The sequence below is a fragment of the Hemitrygon akajei genome, chromosome 20 (assembly GCF_048418815.1).
Source record: "Hemitrygon akajei chromosome 20, sHemAka1.3, whole genome shotgun sequence".
Lineage (NCBI taxonomy): Eukaryota > Metazoa > Chordata > Chondrichthyes > Myliobatiformes > Dasyatidae > Hemitrygon > Hemitrygon akajei.
In genome coordinates, this window is record NC_133143.1 from 4,332,467 (window position 1) to 4,351,572 (window position 19,106).

The window sequence follows — 19,106 nt, forward strand, 5'->3', positions numbered from 1 at the left end:
TGATCATAATGTGATATGATTCACTCTCCAGTTTGAGAGGGAGAGGCAAAAGGCAACTGACTGACCAGGGAAGTCAAATACAGCACAAAAGCAACAGTGTACATATAATGGAGCAAAAATTAGTGGGGACTTGAAGATTGGGAAGCAGTTAAAAACCAACAGAAGGCAAATAAAATAACAAAAAGGTGAGAAAAGATGTAGTATGAAAGTAAGCTAGCCAATATTAAGCGCAAGAGACAGGTGAGAGTAGATATCGGACCGCTGGGAAATAATGCTGGAGAAGTAATGGGAACAAAAATATGGTGGACAAACTTGAGTATTTTGCATTTGTCTTCACTGTGGAAGATGCCAGCAGTTTGCTAGAAATGCAAGAGAGTTGTTAGACAGAAATGAGAATAATTTCCATTACTAAGGAAAAGGTACTTAGGAAGCTGAAAGGTCTGTGAGTAAATAAGTCATTTGGACCAGATGGACAACAACCCAGGGCTCAGAAAGATTTAGCTGAAGAGACTGTGTGGCATTAGTAGTGATTTCTCAAGAATTGATTAAAATTCTGGAATGTTTCCGGAGGACTGAAAAATTGATAATATCACTCGATTCATTAAGAAAGGAGGGAGGCAAAAGGGAGAAAATTACAGGCTAGTTAGCCTGATTTCATGATGTTGGAATCCATTATTAAGGATGAGCTTTTGGGGTACTTGGAGACAATTAATAAAATAGACCAAAGTCAGCATCGTTTTCTTTAGGGGAAATCTTGCCTGACAAATCTGTTGGAATTCTTTGAGGAAATAACGGGCAGGATCGACAAAGGAGAGTCAGTGGATGTTATTTACTTGGATTTTCAAGCGACCTTTGACAAGGTGTCTTTTGACTGGTTCTTTTCATGTTTTATGTCAGTGATTTGGATGACAGAAATTGTGGCGAAGTTTGAGGATGGTAGAAAAATAGGTAGTATTGAGGAAGCAGGGAGTCTGTAGATGGACATAGACGGTTTAGGAGAATGGGTAAAGAAATGACAGATGGAATATAGTACAGGGAAGTGTATGGTCTTGCAGTTTGGTAGAAGGAATAAAGGCATAAACTATTTTCTAAATGGAGAAAATTCAAAAATCAGAAGTGCAAAGGGATCTGGGAGTCCTCATGCAATTTGAGTTGGCAGTTAGGGAGTCGATTGTAATTTTAGCATTTACAGTGGCATGCAAAAGTTTGGGCACCCCGTTTAAAATTTCTGTTCCTGTGAATAGTTAAGTGAGTAGAAGATGAACTGATCTCCAAAAGTCAGAAAGTTAAAGATGAAACCTTTTTAACATTTTAAGCAAGATTAGTGTATCATTTTTGTTTTGTACAATTTTAGAGTGTGGGGGAGAAAAGGAAAGGAGCACCATGCAAAATTTTGGGCACCCAAAGAGATTTGAGCTCTCAGATAACTTTTACCAAGGTCTCAGACCGCAATTAGCTTGTTAGAGCTATGGCTTGTTCACAGTCATCGTTAGGAAAGGCCAGGTGATGCAAATTTCAAAGCTTTATAAATACCCTGACTCCTCAAACATTGTCCCAACAATCAGCAGCCATGGGCTCCTCTAAGCAGCTGCCTAGCACTCTGAAAATTAAAATAAATGATGCCCATAAAGCAGGAGAAGGCTGTAAGAAGATAGCAAAATGTTTTCATGTAGCTGTTTCCTCAGTTCTTAATGTTATTAAGAAATGGCAGTTAACAGGAACGGTGGAGGTCAAGTTGAGGTCTGGAAGACCAAGAAAACTTTCCGAGAGAACTGCTCGTAGGATTGCTAGAAAGGCAAATCAAAACCCTTGTTTGACTGCAAAAAGACCTTCAAAAAGATTTAGCAGACTCTGGAGTGGTGTACACTGTTCTACTGTGCAGCAACACCTGCACAAATATGACTTTCATGGAAGAATCATCCGAAGAAAACTTTTCCTGCGTCCTCATCACAAAATTCAGCATCAGAAGTTTGCAAAGGAACATCTAAACAAGCCTGATGCATTTTGGAAACAAGTCCTGTGGACTGATGAGGTTAAAATAGAACTTTTTGGCTGCAATGAGCAAAGGTATGTTTGGAGAAAAAAGGGTGCAGAATTTCATGAAAAGAACACCTCTCCAACTGTTAACCACGGGTTGTGTTACAGCCAGTGGCACGGGGAACATTTCACTGGTAAAGGGAAGAATGAATTCAATTAAATACCAACAAATTCTAGAAGCAAACATCACACCGTCTGTGGGGGAAAAAAAGCTGAAGATGAAAATAGGATGGCTTCTACAACAGAATAATGATCTTAAACACATCAAAATCCACGATGGACTACCTCAAGAAATGCAGGCTGAAGGTTTTGCCGTGACCCTCACAGTCCCCTGACCTAAACATCATCAAAAATCTGTGGATTGACCTCAAAAGAGCACTGCATGCAAGACAGCCCAAGTATCTCCCAAAACTAGAAGCCTTTTGCAAGGAAGAATGGGTGAAAATCCCCCAAACAAGAACTGAAAGACTCTTAGCTGGCTACAGAGAGCATTTACAAGCTGTGATACTTGCCAAAGGGGGTGTTACTAAGTACTGACCATGCAGGGTGCCCAAACTTTTGCTTCAGGCCCTTTTCCCTTTTTTGTTATTTTGAAACTGTAAAAGATGGAAATAAAAAAGTAATCTTGCTTAAAATATTAAAGAAATGTGTCATCTTTAACTTTATGCCTTTTGGAATTCAGGTCATCTTTTACTCGCTTAGCTATTCACAGTAACAGAAATGTTGACCGGGGTGCCCAAACTTTTGCATGCCACTGTATTTCAAGTGGACTAACATATAAAAGCGAGGATATAATGCTGAGGCCTGATAAGGCATCAGTCAGAGGGTTGGAATGGGGTTGAGAGGGGTAATAAATCAGCCATGATAGAATGGCAGATTCACAATGGGCCAAATAGCCTGGATCTGCTCCTGTGTCTTGCAGTCCAAGTGTGGTCAAACCGGAGTGTTACACAGCTTTAATATAACCTCATGGCTCTTGACCTCAATCCCCCAATTAATGAAGGCCAACACACTATATGTCTTCTTAACCACCTTATCAACTGGTGTTGCAAAGTTGAAGGATCTCTGGACATGAACTCCAAGATCCCTCTGGACATGAACTCCAAGATCCCTCTGTTCCTTCACACTATTAAGAATCCTGCCAATAATCTTGTATTCTGGCTTTGTTGTGTCTTCCAAAGTGAATTACTTCGCACTTTTCCAAATTGAACTCCATCTGCCACTTCTCAACTCAGCTCTGCATCCTATCAGTGTTCCATTGTATGACAACCTTCCACTTCCTCATTCACAACAAAGAACGGGGTCCCAGAACAGATCCTTGTGAATCACCACTGGTCATTGATCTCCAGAGAGTAGGAACTCCATCTACTATCACTCTGTCCCCTGCCTCCTGCCTTTCTGAATGAGCCTACCATGGGAAACTTCGTCAAATATCTTACTAAAATCTATGTATACCCCATCCGCTGATCTGCCTTCATCAAAATGATTTCCCACTTCCTCAAAGAATCCATTCATGCTCATGAGGCATGACCTGTCCCTCATAAAGTCTTGTTAACTAGCCCTAATCAGACTATGCTTCTCTAAATGCTTGTAATTCCTGTCTAAGAATCCTCTCCAGTAGTTTGCCCACACTGATGTGAGACTCACTGGTCTATAATTTGCATGGTTATTCCTATTACAATTTCTTGTACAAAGAAATAACATTTTATCACACTCTAATCTTCTGGTACTACTCCTGTGGCCACTGAGGACACAAAGATGATCTCTTCCCTCACTTCCCATAGTAACTTGGCGATTATCCTGTTCGGCCCCAGGACTTTACCTAACCTATTAATTTTTCACAAGTTCCAGCACATCCTCTTTCTTAACACTGATATGTTAAAATAATAGTTTGACCTTATTTGGATGGCAAACTCTCAAGATTCACAGTTGTTTGAGTAAATAAATTTTTTCTGTATCTCAATCCCAAATCCTAACCTTTGTCATGTGACTGTACTTTGTTGATGTTGCTTGTCTTGCACAGATTGGTCACAGGCATGTGGTAGATGCCACATCACAGGAGGAAACTTGCTGTATGGCTAGCTTATTGGTGTCTGTCACCAACAAAGGAACCCTCACCTGCTTCAGGAAAATCGGAGGAGGCAGCTTGGATCCAGCAAGTGTGTTTGAAATGATGGAGGTATGATCGAGTCATTTTAGGCACTAGTTACTGAATGTTCATCTCAATGTTTCCTTGCACCTTTTGAGTTTTGATTTGGTCTTTATAGTCCAATTTACAAATTACTTGCAATTGTTTTGCACAACTTTATACTACATCAAATTGCCATGTTTGTAGCTTCCGATACCAAGGGCAGGTCAGTCAACCTGATCCATCAATATATGCTGGACTGCTTTGACTAGGTACATCAATGTACAGACTTTCTTCTGCTCCTACTTAATGGAATCGGCTCACTTAATTCTCCAGTGCGTAGATGAATCGGGCCTTACTCAATCCCAGGTATGAACTTCCACCATGCCAGTCTGGCTTTGTTGACAGTGTCATAAACTGACAGTGTGAAACCACATTCCACCAATTATCCAGCACTATCAGAAAAGCAGTTAAAACGTGGGTGCCTATTCTAACTCCAGTCTGGCTTTGTTGACAGTGTCATAAACTGACAGTGTGAAACCACATTCCACCAATTATCCAGCACTATCAGAAAAGCAGTTAAAACCTGGGTGCCTATTCTAACTCCAGTCTGGCTTTGTTGACAGTGTCATAAACTGACAGTGTGAAACCACATTCCACCAATTATCCAGCACTATCAGAAAAGCAGTTAAAACGTGGGTGCCTATTCTAACTCCAGTCTGGCTTTGTTGACAGTGTCATAAACTGACAGTGTGAAACCACATTCCACCAATTATCCAGCACTATCAGAAAAGCAGTTAAAACGTGGGTGCCTATTCTAACTCCAGTCTGGCTTTGTTGACAGTGTCATAAACTGACAGTGTGAAACCACATTCCACCAATTATCCAGCACTATCAGAAAAGCAGTTAAAACGTGGGTGCCTATTCTAACTCCAGTCTGGCTTTGTTGACAGTGTCATAAACTGACAGTGTGAAACCACATTCCACCAATTATCCAGCACTATCAGAAAAGCAGTTAAAACGTGGGTGCCTATTCTAACTCCAGTCTGGCTTTGTTGACAGTGTCATAAACTGACAGTGTGAAACCACATTCCACCAATTATCCAGCACTATCAGAAAAGCAGTTAAAACGTGGGTGCCTATTCTAACTCCAGTCTGGCTTTGTTGACAGTGTCATAAACTGACAGTGTGAAACCACATTCCACCAATTATCCAGCACTATCAGAAAAGCAGTTAAAACGTGGGTGTCTATTCTAACTCCAGTCTGGCTTTGTTGACAGTGTCATAAACTGACAGTGTGAAACCACATTCCACCAATTATCCAGCACTATCAGAAAAGCAGTTAAAACGTGGGTGCCTATTCTAACTCCAGTCTGGCTTTGTTGACAGTGTCATAAACTGACAGTGTGAAACCACATTCCACCAATTATCCAGCACTATCAGAAAAGCAGTTAAAACCTGGGTGCCTATTCTAACTCCAGTCTGGCTTTGTTGACAGTGTCATAAACTGACAGTGTGAAACCACATTCCACCAATTATCCAGCACTATCAGAAAAGCAGTTAAAACGTGGGTGCCTATTCTAACTCCAGTCTGGCTTTGTTGACAGTGTCATAAACTGACAGTGTGAAACCACATTCCACCAATTATCCAGCACTATCAGAAAAGCAGTTAAAACGTGGGTGCCTATTCTAACTCCAGTCTGGCTTTGTTGACAGTGTCATAAACTGACAGTGTGAAACCACATTCCACCAATTATCCAGCACTATCAGAAAAGCAGTTAAAACGTGGGTGCCTATTCTAACTCCAGTCTGGCTTTGTTGACAGTGTCATAAACTGACAGTGTGAAACCACATTCCACCAATTATCCAGCACTATCAGAAAAGCAGTTAAAACGTGGGTGCCTATTCTAACTCCAGTCTGGCTTTGTTGACAGTGTCATAAACTGACAGTGTGAAACCACATTCCACCAATTATCCAGCACTATCAGAAAAGCAGTTAAAACGTGGGTGCCTATTCTAACTCCAGTCTGGCTTTGTTGACAGTGTCATAAACTGACAGTGTGAAACCACATTCCACCAATTATCCAGCACTATCAGAAAAGCAGTTAAAACGTGGGTGCCTATTCTAACTCCAGTCTGGCTTTGTTGACAGTGTCATAAACTGACAGTGTGAAACCACATTCCACCAATTATCCAGCACTATCAGAAAAGCAGTTAAAACGTGGGTGCCTATTCTAACTCCAGTCTGGCTTTGTTGACAGTGTCATAAACTGACAGTGTGAAACCACATTCCACCAATTATCCAGCACTATCAGAAAAGCAGTTAAAACGTGGGTGCCTATTCTAACTCCAGTCTGGCTTTGTTGACAGTGTCATAAACTGACAGTGTGAAACCACATTCCACCAATTATCCAGCACTATCAGAAAAGCAGTTAAAACGTGGGTGCCTATTCTAACTCCAGTCTGGCTTTGTTGACAGTGTCATAAACTGACAGTGTGAAACCACATTCCACCAATTATCCAGCACTATCAGAAAAGCAGTTAAAACCTGGGTGCCTATTCTAACTCCAGTCTGGCTTTGTTGACAGTGTCATAAACTGACAGTGTGAAACCACATTCCACCAATTATCCAGCACTATCAGAAAAGCAGTTAAAACGTGGGTGCCTATTCTAACTCCAGTCTGGCTTTGTTGACAGTGTCATAAACTGACAGTGTGAAACCACATTCCACCAATTATCCAGCACTATCAGAAAAGCAGTTAAAACCTGGGTGCCTATTCTAACTCCAGTCTGGCTTTGTTGACAGTGTCATAAACTGACAGTGTGAAACCACATTCCACCAATTATCCAGCACTATCAGAAAAGCAGTTAAAACGTGGGTGCCTATTCTAACTCCAGTCTGGCTTTGTTGACAGTGTCATAAACTGACAGTGTGAAACCACATTCCACCAATTATCCAGCACTATCAGAAAAGCAGTTAAAACGTGGGTGCCTATTCTAACTCCAGTCTGGCTTTGTTAAGTGCAATAACCTCCTGTGCTCTTGCTGCATGTAAACACACATCTAATCTGATTTACTCTTTGGGTGTTTGCTGCCAACCCAATGCTCTGTAGTCTTGTCTTCAGCTGTATAGAGGCGCTCAAAGGTATTGGAGGGGGTTGAGTACATTGTTCTGCCCTTGCACACATCTGAGGTGTTGACAATGGAGAAGTTGTCACTCCCTCACAGGTGAAGGCTTCAGAATTTTGAAGGACTTGTGTAAATTGCATCCCCAGTTTTGTCATTTATTTGCATAGACAAAAACATTCCTTCCATTTCACTTTTGTTTATACAAAAGGACCTGAATGCTGAAAGCTGGTTTCCTGCAAATTTTGAAAACTTAAGTTTGTTCCAATGTGTAGTATTTATGTTCACAGTTCAAAGTATCACAGCTTTTAACCTCCCTGGTTAGGGTTAATTGGTTAAATCCAGTTTCCATTCTTAAACAGTAGTTCCGTTTAAAAAAAAAAATCAACTGTCTACTCCTGAGATGGTGGTGTTAACTTATTTTCTTGAGCAACTCCCAAAGATTTTATCAAAATGGGTCAAAAGGGCAGGCAAGAGTCAGCCATGTGACAGCAGCCTCATATGCCTAGCTGGGAATAGTGTAAGTCTTCTTACAATGATTCAATACTTTAATTATCTCCATCACCCACACTCGTTTTTTTTTCCTGATTTACCAAATTAATAAGTGTAATTTTCCAGGTGCTTCTGCTTATTATCATCTAAAACTTGGATATATTACGCTTGAACCCTTCCCATCCAAATCATTGATATAGGGTGAGGGGTAGCACAGTAGCGTAGCAGTTAGTGCATCACTCTACGCTGCCAGCTTTTTACCCTTTGGAGATCAGTTCCCACTGCTGTCTGTAAAGAGCTTTTACCTTCTTCCCATGGCCGCTTTTCTGAATGGAAGTTTGGCCCGTGGTGTACCATATGGATCAATGCTGGGAATCCTTGTTTATGATATATAATAATGACCTGGATGAGAATGTAGGAGGTGATTAGTAAGCCTGGGATGACAAAAATGTGGTTGGAAGGAAGGATACAGCAGGATATCAGATGAAATGGAAAGCAATGGCAGATGGCATTTAATCCCAACCTTATTGAAAACTCATCAGTGGTAGGACACATTTAGGCGCTAAGAAAAGTTGATAAACAGTTAAATATAGAAAACCTACAGCACAATACAGGCCCTTTGACCCACAATGTTGTGCCGAGCATGTCCCTACCTTAGAAATTACTAGGCTTACCCATAGCCATCTATATTTCTGAGCTCCATGTACCTATCCAGAAGTCCCTTAAAAGACCCTATTGTATCCGCCTCCACCACTGTTGCCGGCAGCCCATCCCACGCATTCACCACTTTCTGAGTAAAAAAACTTACCCCTGACATCTCCTCTGTACCTACTCCCCAGCACCTCAAACCTGTGTCCCTTTGCGGCAACCATTTCAGCCCTGGGAAAAAGCCTCTGACTATCCACACAATCAATGCCTCTCATCATCTTACACACTTCTATCAGGTCACCTCTCATCTTCCTTTGTTCCAAGGACAAAAGGCTGAGTTCGCTCAACCTGTTTTCGTAAGGCATGCTCCCCAATCCAGGCAACATCCTTCTAAATCTCCTCTGCACCCTCCCTATGGTTTCTAGTCTGCAGTTTTAATTGCAGTGAAGCAGGCATATGTGGCATGCTTGTCTTTATAGGTTGAGGCAGAGAATGAGTGTTGGGACATTATGTTGCAGTTTTGATGTAATGTTTCCATTACACTTTGCTGTGTGCAGTTCTGGTTGCCACATGGTAGGAAGGATGTGGTATGCTCGTGGTTGATATCTGGAACACTTCCAGAAATTGAAATGAAATCAGGTACAATATGCACATTTATGAAGCATTTGAACAGTTGGTTAAATAGGCTAGGCCCGGATGGATGGGTGGGTGGCAGACAGTGCGGACAAATGGGGATTATTGTAGATGTGAAAAAGTTTCTGTGTGGATGTGATGAGCGGAAGGTCCTCTTTTCTTTGAGCTGAACAACTCTGTGCTCGTGTCTGGGTCTATCCTGTTGAGCTCTTAATAATCCTGTGTTGCAGAGATCACCTTTTCTCCCCCTAATGTACAGGTGCAGTTTGCTTCATATCTCCTCCAAGGACTAAACCACCATACCAGGAATTTTTAGTAAGGATCTCCATCCTTCAGTAGGGAGACCACCCCTGTAAACTGTTCAAGGCACAGCCTCATCCGGGCTCTACATAATGACAGTGAGATATCTGTGCACGAATTTCTTGTGATAAAGAGTGTTTGTCACCTTAATTGCCTGATTTACCTACAAGTTAATTTTCAGTTACTTATGTTCCAGGGCACTCTGGTCCTGGTAAACATTTTAAAATTGTTTTAAAATGGGTTTTTCTTTGTTTTCTAGTTGTCATGCTTTTTTTCCCACCTTGTATCCTCCATATCACAGCCTCTTTATTTACCAACTTATTTCGCCCTGAAATTCCTCTGCACCCTTACAGAGAGAGCCCACGCTGCCAAGCAGCTTCTTATCATCTGCCAACTTGGGCAAATCATACTTGATCCTCCCATTCCAGATCACTTACTGTGGACAGGTGAAGCTTCAGTACTCACTACTGAGCACTAACCTGGCTTTGGTCACTCTTCTATGTTCTTAGTCCCATCTGGTCTAATTTTGTTCAATAATGTCTTATCTAGCAGCGTATCAAAGGCCTCCTCATTTCTCTTTATTACAAACCTAATGAAACTAAAAGATTGGTCAAATGTAGTGTTCCTAAATCACAAACGCTGTTATTTTCCAAGACTCCGTTACCATTTTCTTAATATTAGATTGCTGCATTTATCCTTCTACTGCTGTTAGACTGGTCTGCAATACCCTGTTTCTCTTCAGCAGGGTTGCATTTTCTACCCTGCAATCTCTGGAAACATTTGTAGAGTCCAGAGTGCTGTATCTATCTAGGATGCAAGCCATCAAATCAGGGTTTTTTGTCTTTCAGCCCTGTTAGTGTCCCCAATGATGCCTTTTACTATTACTGTTATTTTTAATTCTCCATCTACTCCTGCCCTTGAACATTTTCTGTTTTGCCTTCTGTGAAGACAAAGCAAAAGGGGGCAGTACAGTAGCATAGTAGTTAGCATAATGCTGTTACAACACCAACAGCTGGGGTTCAGTTCTCCCACTATCTGTAAGAAGTACATACATTCTCCCAAACTTGGCTTTCCTCTGGACACTCTATATTCCTTCACAGTCTAAAGACGCACAGGTTACATGGGGTGTTATTGGGGCAGCGTGGGCTCATTGGGTCAGGAGAGTCTGATACTGTGGTGTATCTCTAACTAAAATAAAAATAAATTATTTTGTAAGTTTTTATAGCCTTCTTTCCCCTCCCCCCTCAGAGTGAGTGGGAAGGATTATCTCGATAGTGAAGAGAGTTATAACTCGAAGTAATTTGTTTATCATTTCACATGCTGCCCATTATACCGCTGGCATCTAGGGCAGCAGTGAAGGTCCTCCATCTCTAACAGTGTTCAGGGCTTCCTTCATTGTGTCCTTAGTTTCCTCTCAATTTTTCACGACTGTCAGTCATACAAATCCTGGGTGAAGACTCGGGTATAAAGCACCATCACATTCAGATATAGAAGAAGCTCTGAGCTGAACCCCCAGAGTTGGAGTACTGTTGAACTACTCATAGTCTGACCTCTACCCTTAGACCTTTTCGCATGGTGATCCTACCAAGAGTCAAAGCATAAAGCCTTGATTCCAGCCAAGGTAGCTCTCTGGGTCACTGAGACACACAAGCCCCCAAACCACGATGTGGTCTTCCCAGAAGATATACTGAGATACAGGAAAAATGATTTGATTTGTGTGTAATCCAGACACTTCATTCATATACTGAAGTAGTAGAAAGGGAAAACAGTAAGAGCCCATGGAGAGGAGGCTGATTTTCATGATGTGCTATCTGTCCTACTGCTGATAGATAGGTCCAGAACACTGCAATTTTAAGCCAACACAAAGTACACTGCAGATGCTGTGGTCAGATCAACGCGTACAAACAAGCTGGAGAAACTCAGCAGGTCGGGCAGCATCCGTTGAAAGGAGCAGTCAACGTTTCAGGCCGAGACCTGATGAAGGGTCTTGGCCCGAAACATTGACTGCTCCTTTCAACGGATGCTGCCCGACCTGCTGAGTTCCTCCAGCTAGTTTGTACGTGTCGATTTCTAGCCATCCTGGCAGAGCAGTTGCTATCCCAAAGCTGGGTTTCATCTGGATAACAACAACACACACAAAATGCTGGTAGAACACAACAGGCCAGGCAGCATTGTGTTTGGGTAGCGGTGCTTTGGAGCATCAGTAACCAGTTTCAGGAGGAGATCCATGGTCCGAGTGGTCCAATGCTGAGTGTTCAGTTCATGCTATTAGAAGCAGCAAATGGAAATGTGACACTCAAGCATGGAGTGGAAAAACCTGAAGAACTGTTTTTAGTGCATGGTGGGGAGAATTTAATCCGGTCACAGCGTGCAGCAGAGGATTGGTAATTGTTAACTCTGGAGATATTCAGTGATTTCCTTTAAGATGTTTGGTGATGTTTAATCCTCAATGATAGCAAAAGGACTTGTTTCCAAACATGCTCAAGTGATGGGAAAATTGGAGCATCACTTTGAAGTTTTGAAGTTTCTTTTTCTGAATAAAGTTTACTTCTTGCTCTGTTTCCCTGACAGACTGGAAAGCGAGTTGGAAAAGCTTTGCATAAATCATTAATGACTACTTTGGCAAAAGAAGAAAGTTTGGGAAAGAAGCGACAGAAAGTTGGTTTTCTTGGTTAACCTTTTCCTATGTAAATACTTCTAAATAAAAGTGGTTTATAAACATTCTGTGGCTTGAAGAAATTTAATGTGTGTATTTTATTTGTGAAATGTATACTGCAGTAGAGCAGAGTTTTCTATATCTTCATGTTCTTATCTGGAGATCTCATGCCCTGCATAATCTTATTCAAGTAATCAATCAGGCTGCGACTGATTGCTTTCAGCTAAGCCTCGCACAAACGTTTACACCAGTCTGAAACGTCCAACCTGCCCAACCCTCATCTCAGTGGTCACTGAAAGCAAATGGCAATACTGTTGTTTTTGGGCTTTGTACTTATTCCCTTTGAGTCTTAATTGGAAATTCTTACGCTCAACCGCCAGGTTTCATCTGTAGCAGATTTTTATTGTCATCATAAGCTAGCTTCGCTCATGTACAAACACGAGGAAATCTGCAGATGCTGGAAATTCAAACAACACACACAAAATGCTGGTGGAACACAGCAGGCCAGGCAGCATCTATAGGGAGAAGCACTGTCAACGTTTGGGGCTGAGACCCTTCGTCAGGACTAACTGAAAGGAAAGATACTAAGAGATTTGAAAGTAGTGGGGGGAGGGGGAAATGTGAAATGATAGAAGACCGGAGGGGGTGGGATGAAGCTAAGAGCTGGAAAGGTGATTGGCGAAAGTGATACAGAGCTGGAGAAGGGAAAGGATCATGGGACGGGAGGCCTCGGGAGAAAGGGGGGTGGGGAAGCACCAGAGGGAGATGGAGAACAGGCAGGGTGATGGGCAGAGAGAGAGAGAGAAAAAAACAACTAAATATGTCAGGGATGGGGTAAGAAGGGGAGGAGGGGCATTAACGGAAGTTAGAAAAGTCAATGTTCATGCCATCAGGTTGGAGGCTACCCAGCCGGTATATAAGTTGTTGTTCTTCCAACCTGAGTTTGGATTCATTTTGACAGTAGAGGAGTCCATGGATAGACATATCAGAATGGGAATGGGACGTGGAATTAAAATGTGTGGCCACTGGGAGATCCTGCTTTCTCTGGCGGACCAAGCGTAGGTGTTCAGCGAAACGGTCTCCCAGTCTGTGTCAGGTCTCACCAATATATAAAAGGCCACACCGAGAGCACCGGACACAGTATACCACACCAGCCGACTCACAGGTGAAGTGTCGCCTCACCTGGAAGGACTGTCTGGGGCCCTGAATGGTGGTGAGGGAGGAAGTGTAAGGGCAGGTGTAGCACTTGTTCCGTTTACAAGGATAAGTGCCAGGTGGGAGATCGGTGGGAAGGGATGGGGGGGACGAGTGGACAAGGGAGTCGTGTAGGGAGCGATCCCTGCAAAAAGCAGAAGGGGGGGGAGGGAAAGATGTGTTTGGTAGTGGGATCCCGTTGGAGGTGGCGGAAGTTACGGAGAATTATACGTTGGACCTGGAGGCTGGTGGGGTGGGAGGACATGGAGATGTCTTCCTTTTTTAAACAAAGGGGCTTCCCTTCGTCCACCATCAACTCTGCTCTCAAACGCATCTCTCCCATTTCCCGCACATCTGCCCTCACCCCATCCACCCGCCACCCCACTCGGGATAGGGTTCCCCTTGTCCTCACCTCAACCTCTTCCACCTCAAATGGTTGAGGAAGTTTGGTATGGGCCCCCAAATCCTAAGAACTTTCTACAGGGTCACAATTGAGAGCATCCTGACTGGCTGCATCACTGCCTGGTATGGGAACTGTACTTCATTTAATCACAGGATTCTGCAGAGAATGGTGCAGATATCCTAGCGCATCTGTAGGTGTGAACTTCCCATGATTCAGTACATTAATGAAGACAGGTGTGTAAAAAGGGCCCGTAGGATCATTGGGGACCCGAGTCACTCCAACCACAATCTATTCCAGCTGCCACCATCCGGGAAACGGTACCGCAGCTAAAAGCCAGGACCAACAGAGACTCCAGGACAGCTTCCTCCACCAGGTCATCAGACTGATTAACTCACACTGATTTGAATGTATTTCTATGTTACATTGACTGTTCTATTTATTATAAATTAATATAATTGCACATTTAGATGGAGACAAAGATTTTTACTCATGTATGTGAAGGATGTAAGAAAAAAGTCAATTCAGTTCAAAGCACTGCTGGTTTATTGCTCCACACCTCTTGCAAACAGCCACAGTACATCAGAGCTGTCAATGGGCCAGAGGCTGAGAACATGTCTGCCAATTCTTTCTTCCTTTCTCTAACCTCACTTACCAGACTTAGACAGAGTGAGACATTTTGAGACAACACAGCGTAAGAAAACAAAGAGCAAACATCATTTCAGACACAGCAAAATCTCTGAAGCTGTTTGGGGTTCAGACCAACTCACCAAAGGAACAATAGTCTGGCAGCATGCACACGATCATTTGTGATCAGAACATCACAAGGTGAAATTAGGCAGAACAGACTCGCTCGCACCTGTGCACCTTCAAAGTCCATGAAAGGTAGAGAAGGAAATAGAGTGGTCTGATCCTTATGCACAGGACCATTTACCTGAGGTGGACACACCTGTTCAAGGGCTCATGCAATTTTGAGTTGGCATTTAGGGGATCAATTACAATTTTAGTATTTACAGTGGCATGCAAAAGTTTGGGCACCCCTGGTCAAAATTTCTGTTACTGTGAATAGTAACAGAGTAGAAGACAAACTAATCTCCAAATGTCATAAAGTTAAAGATGAAACATTCTTTTCAACATTTTAAGCAAGATTAGTGTATTATTTTTGTTTTGTGCAATTTTAGAGTGGAAAACTTGAGCATATCGATATTAAGAAAGATGATGTGATGGAGCTTTCGGAAAGCATCAAGTTGGATAAGTCGCCGGGACCGGACAAAATGTACCCCAGACTACTGTGGGAGACAAGGGAGGAGATTGCTGAACCTCTGGCGATGATCTTTGCATCATCAATGGGGATGGGAGAGGTTCCAGATGATTGGAGGGTTGTGGATGTTGTTCCCTTATTCAAGAAAGGGAGTAGAGAGGGCCCAGGAAATTATAGACCAGTGAGTCTTACCTCAGTAGTTGGTAATTTGATGGAGAAGATCCTGAGAGGAAGGATTTATGAACATTCGGAGAGGCACAATATGATTAGAAGTACCGTAGTCAGCATGGCTTTGTCAAGGGCAGGTCATGCATTACGAGCCTGATTGAATTTTTTGAGGATGTGACTAAACACATTGATGAAGGAAGAGCAGTAGATGTAGTATATATGGATTTCAGCAAAGCATTTAATAAGGTACCCCATGCAAAGCTTATTGAGAAAGTAAGGAGGCATGGGATCCAAGGGGACATTGCTTTGTGGATCCAAAATTGGCTTGCCCACAGAAGGCAAAAAGTGGTTGTAGATGGGTCATATTCTGCACGGAGGTCAGTCACCAGTGGAGTGCCTCGGGGATCTGTTCTGGGACCCCTACTCTTTGTGATTTTTATAAATGACCTGGATGAGGAAGTGGAGGGATGGGTTAGTAAGTTTGCTGATAACACAAAAGTTGGAGGTGTTGTGGATAGTGTGGTGGGCTGTCAGAGGTTACAGTGGGACATTGATAGGATGCAAAACTGGGCTGAGAAGTGGCAGATGGAGTTCAACCCAGATAAGTGTGAAGTGGTTCATTTTGGTAGGTCAAATATGATGGCAGAATATAGTATTAATGGTAAGACTTGGCAGTGTGGAGGATCAGAGGGATCTTGAGGTCCGAGTCCATAGGACACTCAAAGCAGTTGCGCAGGTTGACTCTGTGGTTAAGAAGGCGTATAGTGTACTGGCCTTCATCAATCATGGAATTGAATTTAGGAGCCGAGAGGTAATGTTACAGCTATATAGGACCCTGGTCAGACCCCACTTAGAGTACTGTGTTTAGTTCTGGTCACCTCACTACAGGAAGGATGTGGAAGCCATAGAAAGGGTGCAGAGGAGATTTACAAGGATGTTGCCTGGATTGGGGAGCATGCCTTATGAGAATAGGTTGAGTGAACTCAGCCTTTTCTCCTTGGAGCGATAGAGGATGAGAGGTGACCTGATAGAGATGTACAAGATGATAAGAGGCATTGATCGAGTGGCTAGTCAGAGGCTTTTTCCCAGGGCTGAAATGGTTGCCACAAGAGGACACAAGTTTAAGGTGCTGGGGAGTAGGTGCAGAGGAGATATCAGGGGTAAGTTTTTTACTCAGAGAGTGGTGAGTGTGTGGAATGGGCTGCCGGCAACGGTGGTGGAGGCAGATATGATAAGGTCTTTTAAGAGGCTTTTAGATAGGTACATGGAGCTTAGTAAAATAGAGGGCTATAGGTAAACCTAGTAATTTCTACGGTAGGGACATGTTCGGCACAACTTTGTGGACTGAAGGGCCTGTCTTGTGCTGTAGGTTTTCTATGGTTTCCTGTTTTTCTAAAAAAAAAGGAAAGCAGCACTATGCAAAAGTTTGGGCACCCCAAGAGATTTGAGCTCTCAGATAACTTTTACCAAGGTCTCAGACCTTAATTAGCTTGTTAGGGCTATGGCTTGTTCACAGTCATTGTTAGGAAAGGCCAGGTGAAGCAAATTTCAAAGCTTTATAATTACCCTGACTCCTCAAACCTTGTCCCAACAATCAACAGGCATGGGCTCCTCTAAGCAGCTGCCTAGAAAGGCAAACCAAAACCCCTGTTTGACTACAAAAGACCTTCAGGAAGATTTAGCAGACTCTGGAGTGGTGTACACTGTTCCACTGTGCAGCGACACCTGCACAAATATGACCTTCATGGAAGAGTCATCAGAAGAAAACCTTTCCTGTGTGCTCACCACAAAATTCAGCATCAGAAGTTTGCAAAGGAACATCTAAACAAGCCTGATCCATTTTGGAAACAAGTCCTGTGGACTGATGAAGTTCCAATAGAACTTTTTGGCTGCAATGAGCAAAGGTATGTTTGGAGAAAAAAGGGTGCAAAATTTCATAAAAAGAACACCTCTCCAACTATTAAGCATGGGGGTGGATCGATCATGCTTTGGGCTTGTGTTGCAGCCAGTGGCACGGGGAACATTTCACAGGTAGAGGGAAGAATGAATTCAATTAAATACCAGCAAATTCTGGAAGCAAACATCACACTGTCTGTAAAAAAGCTGAAGATGAAAAGAGGATGGCTTCTACAACAGGATAATGATCCTAAACATTCCTCAAAATCCACAATGGACTACCTCAAGAGGCGCAAACTGAAGGTTTTGCCATGGTCCTCACAGTCCCCCGACATAAATAACATCAAAAATCTGTGGATAGACCTCAAAAGAGCAGTGCATGCAAGACGGCCCAAGAATTTCACAGAACTAGAAGCTTTTTGCAAGGAAGAATGGGTGAAAATCCCCCAAACAAGAATTGAAAGACTCTTAGCTGGCTACAGAAAGAGTTTACAAGCTGTGATACTTCCCAAAGGAGGTGTTACTAAGTACTGACCAGGCAGGGTGCCCAAACTTTTGCTTCGGGCCCTTTTCCTTTTTTATTATTTTGAAACTGTAAAAGATGGAAATAAAAAAGTTATCTTGCTTAAAATATTAAAGAAACGTGTCATCTTTAACTTTATGCCTTTTGGAAATCAGGTCATCTGTTACTCGCTTAGTTATTCACAGTAACAGAAATTTTGACCGGGGTGCACAAACTTTTGCATGCCACTGTATACTCCATAGCCTTTTAGTTTAGGGCAAGTGACTAAAGAGGCACCTTAGAAGAAGAATGGTGTATTAAGCTGGAGAAGGCTACAAAAACAGTTTTAAAGACCTGAGTGTTCATCAGTCCACAGTAAGAGAAATTGTCTGCAAATGGAGGAAACTCTGTACATCCTGTAAAGATCACACTAAGAGCTCAACGTGCAATGGTGGAAGAGGTGAAAAAGAATCCAAGGGTAACAGCAAAAGACCTGCAGAAATCACTAGAACTTGCTAAAGTCTCTGTTCATCAGAAAAACACTGAGCAAGAATGGTGTTCATGGAAAAATACCATGAAGGAAACCACTGCTCTTCAAAAAGATCATTGTTGCACATCTCAAGTTTGCAAATGATCTGTTTGCTCTACAATGCTTCTGGGACAATGTTCTGTAGACAGATGAGACAAAAGTTGAACTTTCTGGCAGAAATGCACACCACTATGTTTAGAAGGAAAAGGACACTGCACACAAACCTCATTCCAACTGTGAAACATGGTGGAGGGAGCATCATGGTTCGGGCTGCTTTGCTGCCTCGGGGCCTGGACAGCTTGCAATCATCGAGAAAACAATGAATTCAAGACATGTTACCAGAGAATGTCAGAGGAGCAAAAATAAAAGTTGGATAATGCAACAAAGCAACAATCTGAAAGACAAGAGTAAATCAACAATGGAATGGTTTAAAAAGAACAAAATTTGTGTTTTGCAATGTTTGAGTGGAAGTCCTGACCTTAATCCGATATAAATGCTGCAGAAGGGTCTGAAATAAGCTGTTCATGCAAGGAAGCCCACCAACATCCCAGAGCTGAAGCAGTTTTGTAGGGAGGAATGGTATAAAATTCCTCCAAGCCAATGTGCAAGACTGATCTACAGTTGCCAGAAACGTTAGGTTGAAGTTATTGCTGTACAAGGGGGTCACCTCAGTTATTGAAAGCAAAGGTTCACATAATTTTTTCCAACAAATATATGTAATATTGGACAGTTATTCTCAATAAATAAATGAACAAGTATGTTTTGTGTGTTACTAATTTAATTGTGTTCACTTTATCTAGCTTTAGGAATTACATGAAGATCTGATCATACTTTAGGCAGAAATAGGGTTCACTAATTTTCTAGCAATACTGTAGTCATCAGGGAGACTGTCATATACACTGAAATGCCACATCTCACAGGAGGAGCATTCCACTGCTCTGACTACCACACTGCATACATTTGTTATACTTCTCAAGCTTAATTTCTAGCCTGCACTTCTTCTCCCCTAAGCCTGTTGAGCTACAGCCTGACCACTCTAGAAGATCATGAGACTTTTAGATATAGGAGCAAAATTAGGCTATTTGGCCCATCAAGTCTACTCTTCTATTTTATCATGGCTGATCCATTTCCCACTC

The 19,106-nt window shown here is 42.4% G+C and overlaps 1 protein-coding gene across 2 annotated transcripts in view; it reads left to right on the forward strand.

Moving 5' to 3' along the window:
- exosc7 (exosome component 7) overlaps positions 1-12,085 on the forward strand; it is a 95,523-nt gene extending 83,438 nt beyond the window's left edge. For both annotated transcript variants that reach the window (XM_073072985.1, XM_073072987.1), the window contains exons 7-8: positions 4,061-4,216; positions 11,936-12,085. In XM_073072985.1, coding sequence (XP_072929086.1) covers positions 4,061-4,216; positions 11,936-12,040 — 261 coding nt within the window. In that variant the 3' untranslated portion in view covers positions 12,041-12,085. The remainder of the gene's footprint in view (positions 1-4,060; positions 4,217-11,935) is intronic.
- The last annotated feature ends 7,021 nt before the right edge of the window (positions 12,086-19,106 follow it).